This window comes from Adiantum capillus-veneris, chromosome 5 (assembly GCF_014529385.1).
Source record: "Adiantum capillus-veneris isolate H3 chromosome 5, ASM1452938v2, whole genome shotgun sequence".
Classification (NCBI taxonomy): domain Eukaryota; kingdom Viridiplantae; phylum Streptophyta; class Polypodiopsida; order Polypodiales; family Pteridaceae; genus Adiantum; species Adiantum capillus-veneris.
This window is the reverse complement of record NC_140935.1, coordinates 59985828-60000305: the sequence shown is the minus strand read 5'-3', so window position 1 is coordinate 60000305 and position 14478 is coordinate 59985828. Positions and strand designations below refer to the sequence as shown.

At 46.6% G+C, this 14478-nt stretch overlaps 1 protein-coding gene across 1 annotated transcript in view; it reads right to left on the bottom strand.

Moving 5' to 3' along the window:
- Positions 1 to 395: 395 nt before the first annotated feature.
- LOC147457379 (ERAD-associated E3 ubiquitin-protein ligase HRD1B-like) overlaps positions 396 to 14478 on the bottom strand; it is a 61023-nt gene continuing 46940 nt past the window's right edge. Inside the window, exons 2-7 of the mRNA XM_086512269.1 lie at positions 2579 to 2755; positions 2332 to 2481; positions 2014 to 2255; positions 1699 to 1879; positions 1286 to 1619; positions 396 to 1183 (exon numbers count right to left, since the gene is read on the bottom strand). Coding sequence (XP_086368395.1) covers positions 1052 to 1183; positions 1286 to 1619; positions 1699 to 1879; positions 2014 to 2255; positions 2332 to 2481; positions 2579 to 2755 — 1216 coding nt within the window. The 3' untranslated portion in view covers positions 396 to 1051. The remainder of the gene's footprint in view (positions 1184 to 1285; positions 1620 to 1698; positions 1880 to 2013; positions 2256 to 2331; positions 2482 to 2578; positions 2756 to 14478) is intronic.

Genomic DNA, 14478 nt, shown 5'->3' with positions numbered 1-14478 from the left:
CAATCTTCCATCAAAATGACATGATTGTAAGCACTCAATAGCCCTACTCCCCATAACTATCATCCCCCCTTGCCGTAAGCAAGCCTTCCTGACTTCTCACCTTGTTTTATGTTTATGAACGTAACTGGCATTCTTGCGACTGTATGATTGCTTTCCAAACAATAGGATTCATTTCTTTTGATGAGAAGGTTGTCATGGTCTTATCAAGAAAGCATTCATTCAATATCTTAACCTTGTCCCTCGGCCAAAGTAAACATTACTAGATAAATTGTCCTCACTTTGCCCAATCATCAAAGCATCATTCGTGTAGAAATGGAGTGACACCGACAGTTCATGAACATGATCAACACTCTTATAATACAATGTGCATCCAAAAGATATTTACTACGAGAGACTGTGTTAAAACCCTACAAACCTTCAATATATTCCATCTTGCAGATTTGATAAACTTTTCTCAGAACTCGTTTGGGAGCACAGCCCGTTTCATCGCTTTGCTTGAAACTCTACATAATCGAAGCTAAAAAATCAAATAATTGTTAACTACATAATCACTCCAAAGAGAGATGAACTAATGCAAGGGTGACACTACGCACGCAAATGCTCCTTAGGCTAATGCTCCGAACTCTTTAGTATCACTTCTTTGTTGCTATAAAGCCTCGAATACAGGAGGACGCAGGGACCCATGTATCTTGTGCAAAACTTTCATATCAAAGCTTGCAATGGCTACAACTTCAAAAGCGAACCAAGCCAAGGGCAGGAGGTGATCACCCTTTCAACCAATGGTCATCATGAGCCGATGGACCTGCACAAAAATACAATTGCAATGGATGGCTCAAACATAAGTGCTCAATCCAAGCCCCCCTGAAAAGATTGTGTGAATTTGTATATAACTAACAAGCGTGGACATCCTCTATCTATTGTAGTTGTGCAGCCTAGTCCTCTTGAACACCATCCAGCACATATACTGTACAAGTAGTCACTGCTTCCTCTCTCGCCTCTCTGCATCAAAAGACAACCAGCCATAAACTTGTGCTCATGATCGGAACTTGTCTCACTTTTCCCTTGCAATGTCGTCGGCAGGTCCTTTTCCTTTCAGCTCTACAGCAAACTCGCCTCCGCTTACTGAACCACTATCAGCCTGATTTTGGGAATGTGCAAGTCTAGTCACCTGATCTTGTACAATCTGCCCATGACAAAAAACATGAAGGCAATCAAATTCTTACCGAGGGAATAAAAGAAGCGGATCCTTCACAGAAACAGAGGAGCAAGGCAAAAAGAATCTTACTGATCTATGCTCTGTTGAAATCTCCTCATTGCTTGTTGAGGCCGTGGTGTTACCTGGTGCTGCCACATTGCCAACGTGCTGATTCTCCCTTTCCATTTGTCTAGTAGCCTCCTGCTGGTTCATACTGCCCACTGCATTCGACATACCTGGCAAAAGAATGGCCGGTACGAAATGCACCTGGCATCCTCCCAAACCAGTAACATTTGTGCTGCTGTCCCCTTCACGTGGTGCCTGAAGCTCTGATTCAGCTGGGCTGGCATTTCCAGTGTTTGGATTCTGTCTGAGCGTGGCAGCTAAATATGCTTGTGGCACGTAGTACAAGTACATTGGATACCTGACAAAGAAGAAAGCTAACCAACATTACTTGACACACTCACTCAAGCTAACCAGCATTACTTGACACAATCACTCACCCAATCAACTCCCTCCCATTTAGAGCAGGGTAAACAAATGAGCTGCTGTATTGAGCAGCAGCAGCAGCTGCGGCTTGTAATCGGGCTGCCTCTGGTGAAATGTAGAAGCTACCTGCAGGTTGCAGCATTCCTTGTACCTGACCCTGTTGATTTCCAGGAGCTCCATGAGCTGCATCTCGACCTGAAAACATCAAATAAAAATATCGTACAAAAATCATGCAAGAAGCCATGTACACACACCTAGATGTAACCAGCAAAAAGCCCAATTAAGACTATGCTGAAAAATACAAGTCATAGACAATTCAAGGTATGAACCTTGTACTGATGGTGGTGGTGGCGGTTGTTGGGGCTGCAGAGGCTGCAAAGGTGGTACTGCTCCCTCTGCAGCACCAGTAGGGGGCCGACTCTCTGAAACAAGGACTGGAGATCTGCAAGTAGGACATGTCTGCTGTCTTTCCAACCAGGATCGCAGACAGTGTACATGAAATAAGTGCCCACAAGGAAGCTTTTTTGCTGCTACCATCTCCTCTCTGCAAATTATGCATGTTGCATCACCCCTGGAAAAAGGAGTGTCACTTTCTGGCACTACGAAGGCATGACTCATTAACACATAGTATGCAACACAAGGTTTACCTGCCGAGTTCTTCAGGGGTTGCATCAGGAAAACGATCATTCATGTTTGATGTTACCTTCCTGTAGCGAACAAAATCAGAAACCCTGGATTTGAAATTGCGAAAAGTCTCATATAGCTCCCGTACTAGATGGAGGGGCAACCCGTAGTTTCTGGAATCAAAAGATGACATTCACACACAAGTTGTTGATCTTGAAACTTGAGGAAATTGAGAAGGTTCAGAAACAAATATAAAGGTTAAGTGCTTACACAAAGATGACAAGAAAGAAAAACAAATAGAGGGACAGATGAAGAAGATCCCGCACGAGCTCCAAGTAAAAAGTAAACACTGCTTTGTTTTCCCATTGCCCTTCCATTAACATGTCACAAACGTAGAAGACATACTTCAAAAAGATCGCAATAGTGGAAGTTGCCAATATCATGTACCTGCAACATCAGAAGGCATCTTGAACATCTCCTAAGCTAAAATAAAATATTTCTTGGGAAACAATTCTGTAAAATAACAAATTTAGGGAAGTGACAAGAAGATAAATCATAAGCACACTACTCTGTGTGCCATGCGGACATGATAAACCTACTTCAGAGCTGAGGTAAATTAGAAAAAGCCTAAGGGAGCTTGTCTGCAGGACTTGCATGCCCTAGTTTGCCCTATTGAATAACCCTCTTTGCATAAATGATTTACCAGGTGTAGACAGATGTGATTACATGTTTCCAGGCATCCAGCACCATCAGCACGTAGCCTAGGGAAATTACCAAAAGGCGAGCGAAAAAATCAGAGCCAAAAAAAAGCGAGTGACAAACGGGAGCAAGATTCTCCATCTGTTGGATATTAAATATTGACACTCCATCCTACTTAGTAACAACGGATTAAAAGTGCACTTGAGTGCACAAATATTGTACCGAAGTACTGGAAGTGTGATTATAGCTAGATTATATCAAGATAAGGACAAACTTGCGTCCTGCACATACAAGTGTTTCGAAAACAAGATAAAGCAATAATTATCCATCTAGAGCAGGTTTTGAACACATTAACATTGAAGATCCCTTAAACATGAAAAAAAAATCCAGCAGGCCAACAATCGCGCTCTCGCTGCTGCTGTTCGCCCCCCCCCCCCCCCCCGCTATCACTCGAATCTGCCCCCCCTCTAGCCCTCGTGCACCCCCTCTCCCTGCGCGCAGCCCGCCCCCTGTGCCACTGTCCGCCCCCCATTGGTAGGCCTGCTTGCCGCCCAGCCACTGCTCCATGCGCTCCTCCCTTCCTCCCCAAATCCCCACGCCTCACTCCCCTTCCTGTCACGCTCCTACAATTGCTTGTGGGCTGTTTTTTTAGCCTATTGGTAATTGCCTCGACGCCAACGCCCTTTTCTTTACAGCAGCAGACACAGAATGGCGGTCTCTGCTCCACCACAGAGGGACTCCAGAGTCCACGGAAGTCCCCTCGCCCGACACCGCGGAGCCGACCCTTTGACTTGCTCTTTTGCCAGAAGAGCAAGCGAGCTTGATAACCGAGGTGAAATGCTTGCAAGCCACCTCGGTTATTTGCAAGATCATTGGTACTCGACCCAGTCGAGGCGAGGTTTGGGATTTGCTTCAGGCCCGTCTCCTCTCCGATGAGGGCAAGATCACGGATGTCTAGATCCTTGGGAGAGGGTAATACCAGATAGAGTTCGAGTCTCCAGAGATGACGGCCAAGGTGATATCGATGAGCCCGCTCGGTATCCGAGCAGCTCAAGCTTACTTCAGACGATGGCATCATGGTTTTGACCCTTCTACAGATGTGCTTGAGGAGGAGGCTGACTTGCCTATCACGGTTTGCTTCCCAGGCTTGAGGAGAGAATATCTCCCTTTACTTCCCAGAATTGGTTCCATGTTTGGGACAGTTCTGTAGTCACCGTGCACTGCAGCTTCAGTTGTGGCCAAGGCCGCAGGTTTGCCTACTGTGCTGGTTCTTGTTCGAGACACACTCCCTCCCGAAGGTGATACTACTGCCTCGTGTGAGTGGGGGTTGGATCAGACAAAGTGTGGAGTATTCGGGTCTCCCGAATCAGTGTTTCACTTGCAAATAGATGGGCCATTTAGCAAAGGCCTGTCCTTGCAAGAGATCTCGACCCAAAGCACATGCGCAGCCTCCCAAGGCTGAGCAAGCCCAGCAGCCAGATACTCAGGACACATAGGCTGGTACCTCGATAGAGGCCAGCCATCAGACAGCTGACGATTGGCAACAGGCGCTTGGCCACCGCCAGTAGGGACGGGCTCGCCACACTGCTCCCCCTGGTGGCAGACCTCCTGCAGCTCAGCAGCATTGGGTTCCGACAAGGAACCGATTTGACCCCCCTTCAACAGGACCCCCTTGAGGAGGCTCCATCCACTTCAGCTCCGCCGTCTCCCCTCCTCCCTTACAGGCCGCCACTCCGCCTCCCCCGCTCGCGCCCATTCCCCCTCCTCTACATTCACCCGCTCCTCCTCTCTCCCCAATGGGGCCCTCAGCCTCATCTCCCGACCCCTCCCACACTCCTCCTCAGACGCAAGGGACTGGACACACGTTTGTAGTGAAGCGTTCTTTTCGTAGTGCTTTTGCTATGAGCCGCATGGCTCAAAAGGGACAGCCCCATCTGAGGCCGCCACTTCTGGTTCACACCTCCTTTTGCAGCAGCCCCTCGGCTTTGACATTTGCAGACAATGGGACTTCTTCGACTACAGCTTCACACGATTCCTAGGTGATTCTTCTGCCGACCTAGAGGAGCCTTGCTTTCGAGTCCACGTCCTCTTTCTAGCAGCTTGAGACACCAAGGCTCTGGATACAACCGTAGGTTTCTCCTTTCCGCTGTGCTGCAGGGATCCTACATAGTGGACCCTGCACACAGTTCTTGACTGGCTCCAGATCCATGCCACTGAGTTCTCACACCACACAAGGGACCTAGGGGTGACAGATCTGGTACAGACACTTTGGCCTTTAGCCAAGTTCAGCGTGACGCCGCCAGATGCAAGTTGCAGGCACATTGTGGTGCATTTGTTTGTTGGCACTGAGAGCCCTCCTTAATATGTATTTGTACATAAGGATTCTTGGACAGAGGATGTAGCTCTACGCGCTACATGCTCGGCCTGCGCCTGGGTGGGATAATCATTCCAAACGCGCGTGTCTAGAGGTCGCTCGGATGCGGATTACTCCCCCATTCAAACCGGCCTCAAAGATAGCGAGGTTGGTTGCTGTTGCAGCATCTATTTTCTCTCACCAACTCCATGAGGATCGTCTCATGGAATATGCAAGGATTAGGAGGGCCCCAGTTTCAGCGTCAGAGGGGTCGGTTGCGTCAGGAGCTTCAGCGATGCTTTGTGAGTGGTGAGATTGATATTCTTATGCTACGCGAGTATCATCTGTGTGAGAGCCGCATTAGACGATGTGGTCAAATTTTGCGTGGTCGCTATGAGACGTTTTGGTCAGCTGCATTTGAACCTGGAGGTATCCAAGGGAGGGGTATGTATGACTATTGCGGATTCTTCGCAGCAAGCCATTGTGGCAGAGGTGTTATTGTGCCTTGGAAGAGCTCAGTGGATTTCATAGAGTGGATATACTATGCAAGTTCAGCGTTGCCTCATGGGTTTCCTCAACATATATGCGCCCAATGTGGCAAGTGCATGAGCAGAGTTTTGTTCTCATGTTGTTGAGTCTTTGCCGCATGCAGAGCAGTGGCATGTTGGGGGGACTTCAACCTATTGGAGGACCCCTCTAGCAGGATGGGAGGAGGCCATGCTACGGTGCACGGGACTTCAACCTGTTGGAGGACTCCTCTAACAGGATTGGAGAAGGCCATGCTACGGTGCACAAGGCTCAGCTAGCAGCTTGGGAGCGGCTATGTAAGACTATGAGGGTTTCTAATGTTTGACAGCACTCAAGCTTTGTGAGCCCCCCCAGACAACTTGTCTTTCTCTCACTCTAATCGCAGAGTAGGAGGAGTGAATCTATCTAGGATAGATCGCTTTTACGCCAGTGACCACATTTGTGACATTGGGGGCTCTGTTTGCATCCTTGCACGGACCACTTTTTCCAACCATGTGAAAGTGATTTTCACAGTGACAGACAGACACAGGAGGGGAGGTGTGATGCTATGCATCCCTGAGCAGATCTTGCTAGATCCAGAGCTTAGAGAGCGAGTAGAGACACTTTGGGCAGAGAGTCTAGACACGCAGGACACCCCTGCTGGTAGAGTGGCCTCTGGACTGACAGAGCTTAGTCGCTTCTTCCTTCAGGAGTCTGCAGCTCGTTTGACTGCAGCCAGGGAGCATGAGGAGCGTCTTCGATGGGCCATTGTTTCCTCACAGAGGATGCAGGAGCAGCATCCAGACACCCATGGTTGGAGGAGCACATGCAGCACGCTAGGCAGGAGTTGACTAGCATTGAGGAGCGACGCCATGTCAGTGGACCCAGGTGGGTGACCGAGTTACAAGGGAGTTTTTTGAGACAGTGGGGCCACATCATGCGCACACCAGTGTTAGTCAGTTGAGGAGACCTAACAGATCAGTTGCTTCAGAGCCTGGGGATATGTGTGCAGTTGCTACTAACTTCTACCCCCGATCTGTTGTCAATTGAGCCTCAATCAAAGCGCCAGGATGCATGCAGGGAGTAGGTTTGGGCACAAATGCCTTGCCTTGTTACCGAGGAGATGCGAAAAAGACTTGAGCTTCCTCTCCAACTAGAGGAGCTCCATGAAACCCTCTGAGCACTCCCCGTGGTAGTTGCCCAAGGGAGGATGGTACCCTCTGCTTTTTCTTGGAGTATTGGGACTTGCTTGGTTCAAATCTTTGCAGCACATTTTAGTACGTTTTGCACACTGGCGAGATGCCTGACACCATGAGTAAGGGTTTGATCTACCTGATTCCCAAGGAGGGAGGCTCCTTGGATGAGATTCGGCAGTGGCGACCCATTACCATCCTCAACTCATCCTACAAAATTCTAGCAAAGGCTCTGAGTTTAAGGATATAGCTACTAGAGAGCATTATACATGGGACTCACACAGGTTTTGTCAAAGAGCACAGAATTCTTGACAACATCTTCACTCTTCTTTGATCCATGTGCCAAAGAAAACTTTATCTCACCAGAGATAGCTATGAAGTTGGGCATCAGAGCTAAAGAGATGGGGTACACGGCAGAGGCACGGTTGGCATGTCCTGGCCACTCAGAATGTGTTACTCCCATTATTGGAAATTTGCGTCTGCATATTTAGTCGTATGTGGACACTGAAGAGTTCTATATCATGCCATTGGAAGCGTGTGATGCGCTATTGGGAATCCCGTGGATGTTCAGAGTACATGGTGTGCTTGATGTCTTCGGCAAAATGATCACTCTTCACCATAGGGTCGAAACTGTTTTGGATGTAAAGCTGAAAGGGGAGTCTGCCCCTATTGTATTTGCTTCAGCTATCACTTCTGTAATTAAAAATCATCTTTCTGCGTACTTGATTTTTACACGTGATGTTTCAGATAGTTGTCAATCAAATTTATCTGTGTTAGATAAAGAAAGGTCAATAATTTTTAAGAGAGTTTAATGACTATTTTTCTGATTCATTACCGTCACAATTGCCGCCGGAGAGACCTGAGGGCCATACGATAGATTTGGTGCCAGGGTGTAGCCCACTAATCAGATCTCCCTACAGGGTTAGTGCGGCTTAAGCAGAAAGAGATTATGGGTCAGGTTAAGGAGCTTTTAGAGAAGGGGTTGATTCAGCCTAGTTCTTCACCTTTTTGCTCCCCAGTGCTCCTAGTGTACAAGAAGGATGGCTCTTGGTGCATGTGTATTGACTACCGTGCGTTGAATGTCACGTGCAAATCAATGTACGTGGACAAGCTACTTCATGACAAGGGTTCGGCTCAGTTTAGTCAGTCTAGAATAGGAAGTGATCTGGCACTTTTGTGAGTATGACTACCGTGCATTGAATGTCACGTGCACATCTAACCCTATGTGTACGTGGACAAGCTACTTTATGACAAGGGTTCAGTTCAGTTCGGTCAGTCTAGAATAGGAAGTAATCTGGCACTTTTGTGAGTCTGTTCGCAGACCGTGCATGTCCATACACTTAGAGTAGATTCATATCCTCTGGTTGCACACACCATGATCATCAAATTATAGTCAGAACCCATCAGGAGCATTTTTACAGTGCATAGACCTATTTTCCCTATTTTTGACATTTTTCACTTATTATTTTTAAGTGACTTTTGTTGGGAACTGGGTAGGGCAAATTAGCAAGTGAACTATATAAGAAAACCCTAGCGCTAGCACTTTTTGACAGAAGAGGCAGCAAGAACTTCGGTTCAACAAGCAACTTCTCAGCAGGACCCCCCCCGCCCCCGCAGACCGAGCGTTTTTGCACCAAGACAAAGATCAGCCCAGCGTTTTTGCATTGCAGTAGCCTAGCGACAGCAAGACCACAGAGCAGCACTAGCGTTAGCAGATTTCCACCGCAAGACAGTTTTCAGCCCTAGCGTTTTTGCATCAACATAGCGTTTTGCAGATTCACCGTGACAGAACACCAAGAAGCATCAGCATTTTCAGCAGTCAGACATCGCAGAAGAAGTTCGAAACCTCGCAAATCTTACCTTCCCACTGCAGATCCTCGCCGCACGGTTAGATCCAACGCAGTTCGCGGATTCAGCCCGGAAACACAGATTTCAGCATCTGCGTTTTCAGCGCATCGTCGTCGCATCGTCGCCATTGATATTGTCATCGACATAGAGTCAGAATTCGGCAGATAAAGATTTGCAGATTTCAGCCATTAGCATTTTCAGATTTCAGCCCGTCTCGTCGTCGTCCTCATCGTCGTCGACATCGTTGGTAAGTCCAAAGCATTGTAGAGATTTGTGCAATCAATAGTAGACCGCTCTCGCCATAGAGAGTGGGGCCTTCGGAGGAGGGTTTAACAACATTCTGGTGTCGTATTCTCTTCTCTCTCTATCTCTCAATCTCAGCACCTTCATTCACAGTGTTCATCCACTTTGTTTGTGTCCATTGCACTCTCTCACTAAAGGAACGGAAGGCTTTCCCTTCCGTAAGTAAAAGGAACCTTGAGCACACTCATCTTGAGCAAAGTTCAACTTTGACTTCTGTTGCACCTTACATTGGTATCAGAGCTTTGGCAGTGTTCTGTATAACTCAAGGAAAGAACCACAAGAATTTTTTTTGGCTTGTTGCGGTCGCACGTAACCCAAGTCCACTTGAGCGTGTCAATTCCTGATCGTGTTTTTGAAGAGTGACAGGAAACCCAAGAAAGAAGGGCTTGTCCAGCCTCCCCTTGTGCCTCTTTTCACTCATTGAGAGCGGACTGTGCACTTAGCGGCTGGCCAATTGACGTGAGGTGGGAAAAAGCAACCTTGGTGTGAGCGCAAGGCCGCCAAGGGGTGCGCCCGCGGAAAAGAGCAGAACTCGGGTGAAGAGAAGATCCTTCTATAACACTGATTGCAAGCTAAAGAAGAATCTCAAGAACCCAAGAACCCCAAGAACCAACAAACCAAGACCCACAAGAACCCAAGTTCCTCGTAAACTTAAGAACCCAAGACTTCAGTGTATGGTCATCACCAGAAGCGGAAAGGATACTTTGCATAAAGGTGATGAGCATGAAGAAGGGGATGAAGAATTTTCTGCACCGGGAGGTTTTTCTGACCCTCCCCCTTCCCCGTCTACGCCACAGTTTGCACCAAATCCTATGGAGGCTTTGATCAAGACGATGATGGACATGATGGCACAACAACAAGAAGCAAATCGCTTTGCGATGGCACAACTAGAAAGAAAAACAGAACGACAGGAAGCCGTGGAGCATGAACGCCAACACAGACAAGACACCTTGGAGCGTGAGCATGAGCAAGCGCGCTCGGCAGCCGAAGAAAGATAGGCAGAGCATGAGGCATAGAGAGAACTACGCATGCAAGAATTGGTCCGACCAGTTCTCACCTGGAAGTCCGAGCCAGCCAAAGATGTTGGTAGTTCATCAAGTCGCGTAAGCCGAGATTCGGACTCTAACAACCAAGTCACATAGAAGATCCAGTTCAGTAAGTATGATGGTAAGATGGATGCTACGATTATCCATTCTTGGTTGCATCAATTTAATGCTTATATTGCGACAACTAAGAAGACAAGAAATAGCAAGGTTTTGACGGCAGCTATGTACCTTGCCGATGATGCCATCAATTGGTACCACGCATGGCAAGAGGCACAATTGACTACGCACCTAGAGGAAGCCGAGGATGATGCGCCCCTTTCCTTCAATTGGGCCGACTTCCAAGACAAGCTCAAGGCACGGTTTATGTCCCCACAATACCTAGCATGGTTGAAAGACGAATAGTGCAATCTCAAGCAAAATGGTATGCCAGTTATGTTTTTTTCTAATCGTGTTTTGCAACTCGGCACCCAATTACGCAAATCGGATGATGAGCGCAAAGAGGCTTTCCTTTTTGGGTTGGACGACTATATCAGGAATGATATCGAAGTCCTCAACCCAATCGATCTCAACAAGGCGGTAGCGATTACTCTCGCACAGGAGATGAAGCACAACAAGGGAAAGCCTAAGGAAAACAAGACTTCACCAAGTACCACTCAAAACCCTCAGAACGGTAAGAACAGTAAGAACGGTAAGAATGGTAAGAACAGTAACTCTTCTAACCAATCTTCCAATAGTCTCTCAGAAAAGAACTCTCCAAATGAACCTAAAGGTAAGGCTAACACAATTGCTAAACCTAAGTTCACTCTAGATGAAAAGGTAGAACAAGGAATTTCAGGAGGATACATCACATTGGAAGAGCAAAGCACTTATTCTAAGGAAGGTCGTTGTTTTCATTGTCACATCAAGCGTCACATAAAAAGAACATGTCCTAAGCTTGAATCTAAAGACACTAAAGAACCCACAGAACCCACTTCCTCTTTCAATGCAATAAATAAGAACACAAGTGTGACCCAAGTCTCTCATGATCCTCCCATTGATGAGTCTCTTATTAAGTGTTACAGTCATGTGAAGGGTCAGCGTTTTGTCATATTGTTTGACCCAGGTAGTATGCATGATGTGATTAGTGACTCTCTTGTCGAAAGAGCCCGCTTGGAGGTTAGCACAACACCTCCTTTCAGGTGTCGGGCTTCGCTCCCAGTATGGACTCTCTCATCACGCAAGAGTGCCTTCATGTTTTGTTCAATGTTCAACAAGCGTTCTTCCGCAGGAAATTTGTAGTCTCTCCTCTCTCAGGATGTGATATGCTTTTAGGCATTCGATGGTTTCGTGAGCATACCCCTCTCATTGATTGGGTAGCTAATACGTTCACTTTCAATGCTAAAAGTGACTCTCCCATTGTCATTCGTGGGGAGCAAGTTGTTCATTCTTCATCTCTCATTTCTAATGTGCAGGCGAAGATTGAAAAGAATCACGAAAAGGAGACTCTCTCAGTCTCGTCTTCTCCAAAGAAAGACGCACAGGAATTGCATGATAATGATAAGCATGATGATTTGCATGATCAAGATGTGATTATTCACGAGCATGATGGTTTGCATGATCAAGATGTGATTACTCACAAGCATGATGATTTGCAGGAAAAAGATGTGATTCATCACAAGGATGATGGTTTAGTTGATGCTTTTTCTAGCGAAGCTAGCCTCATTGCAGATTCAATCAATCACGAAGAACCAATCTTGGCTCTTGAGTCAAGGTCCATAGAGCCCCCACAGGAAGTATTATGTGTACGAGTGATTAGTCAGCACGCATTGTTCGAGTGTTTCATTCGTGATGCTTTCCTGTATTTTAGTACACCGTCCTTATGTGATCCCTTTTCACAGGCATGACATATTGTACGATGAGCACGATTCACTCATGAATGAGCACGGATGTATGCGGATGATTCATGAAAAGATGAAATGTTTGCACCCAAGGAATTCACATTTCATGTCTCTTCCTTGGCATGACACAGTTTCAGAAAGAGCACAAGAAGGATGAGCATCAAGCATCGGCATTTCCATTGTGTTTTGCTGCAACTGATTGATTTAGATCAGAAAGTCAAGTTTCGACCCCATTGTTTGCGTGTGTTTGATGAACGGTTTGACACTCCGTCTCTTTGTTCATCTGCATTGCATGCACAGTTTTTTCGAAAGACTAGAATTTTTCCAGTCACTTTACATGGAATGGGTATGTTCATGTTTTTGTGTTGAAGTGGTTTCAGGAATTTTCAGCCTCGGAGATTCTTGAAGAAGGTAGACGCATGACTATAGACGAAGTTGAAGCATTAAAGGAGCCTCATAAGACTTTGTGTCGCTTTCGGCACAGCCCAAAGAAGCAAGCGTTGCAGACCTTTATGAAGTTCAAGTATCGCACGACCCACGCATTAGAGTGGGCCGTTTAAGAGTCCTTCACAGGATTCTAGACGCTATTGGCGATCTCCCTCGACACCATACAGTTCGGTACCAGTACCTCACTTTGAAAAGGATGGGATGTCACGTACACAAGTAACCCTACGTGTACGTGGACAAGCTACTTCATGCAAGGGTTCAGTTCAGTCAGTCTAGAATAGGAAATAATCTGGCACTTTTGTGAGTTTGTTCGCAGACCGTGCATGTCCAGACACTTAAGAGTAGATGCAATGATGCATATCCTTTGGTTGCACACGGCATGATCATCAGATTACAGTCAGAACCCATCAGGAGCATTTTTACAGTCCATAGACCTATTTTCCCTATTTTTGACATTTTTCACTTACTATTTTTAAGTGACTTTTGTTGGGAACTGGGTAGGGCAAATTAGCAAGTGAACTATATAAGAAAACCCTAGCGCTAGCACTTTCTGGTAGAAGAGGCAGCAAGAACTTCGGTCCAACGGGTAACTTCTCAGCAGGAACCCCCCAGCTGACCGAGTGTTTTTGCACCAGCTGCAAAGCCTAGCATTTTTGCACCAAGACCAAGATTAGCCCAACATTTTTGCATTGCAGTAGCCCGGTGACAGCAAGTCCACAGAGCAGCACTAGCATTAGCAGATTTCCACCGCAAGACAGTTTTCAGCCCTAGCGTTTTTGCATTAGCATAGCGTTTTGCAGATTCACCGCGACGGAACACCAAGAAGCATCAACATTTTCAGTTTTCAGCAATCAGACATCGCAGAAGAAGTCCAAAACCTCGCATATCTCACCTTTCCGCTGCAGATCCTTGCCGCACGGTCAGATTCAGTGCAGTTTGCGGATTCGGCCCGGAAAACGCAGATTTCAGCATCTGCGTTTTCAGCGCGTTGTCATCGCATCGTCGCCATCGACATCGTCACCGACATAAGAGTCAAAATTCAGCAGATAAAGATTTGCAGATTTCAGCCCGTCTCGTCATCATCATCGTCGACATCGTCGGCAAGTCCAAAGCATTGTAGAGATTTGTGCAATCAATAGTAGACCGCTCTCGCCATAGAGAGTGGGGCCTTCGGAGGAGGGTTTGACAACATTCTGGTGTCGTATTCTCTTCCCTCTCTATCTCTCAGCCTCAGCACCTTCATTCACAGTGTTCATCCACTTTGTTTGTGTCCATTGCACTCTCTCACTAAAGGAACGGAAGGCTCTCCCTTCCGTAAGTAAAAGGAACCTTGAGCACACTTCGGAGCACTCATCTTGAGCAAAGTTCAACATTCACTTCCGCTGCACCTTACATTGAATAAGAATACCATCAAGAATGAAGAGGAGCATAAGCGTCACTTGACCATTGTGTTTGAAGAGCTGCACAGTCATAGGTTATTTGTCAATCCTAAGAAAAGTGAATTCTTCTTGGAAGAGATCCAATTCCTTGGCCACATGGTGTCCAAATGGATCCCACATAGGTTAAGACGTGGTCACACTTAAAGATTGTGCACGATGTCCGAAGCTTCTTGAGATTGTGCGCATACTATAGAAGGTTTATCAGGAATTTTGCAGAGATAGCTTCACCTCTTCACGCTTTGCAAAAGAGACAGATTTCAGCTTTCAGTCTCTTAAAAGAAAAGTTGACTTCAGATCCCGTGATTGTTTTACTAGATCTCAGGAAGTCATTTGTGGTCCAGTGTGACGCGTGTGGCAATAGCATCGGAGCAGTCCTAATGCAAGATGGTCGGGTAGTAGCTTATTAAAGCAGAATCTTGCAAGGGCCAGAAAAGACTATGCAAATCTATGAGAATGAG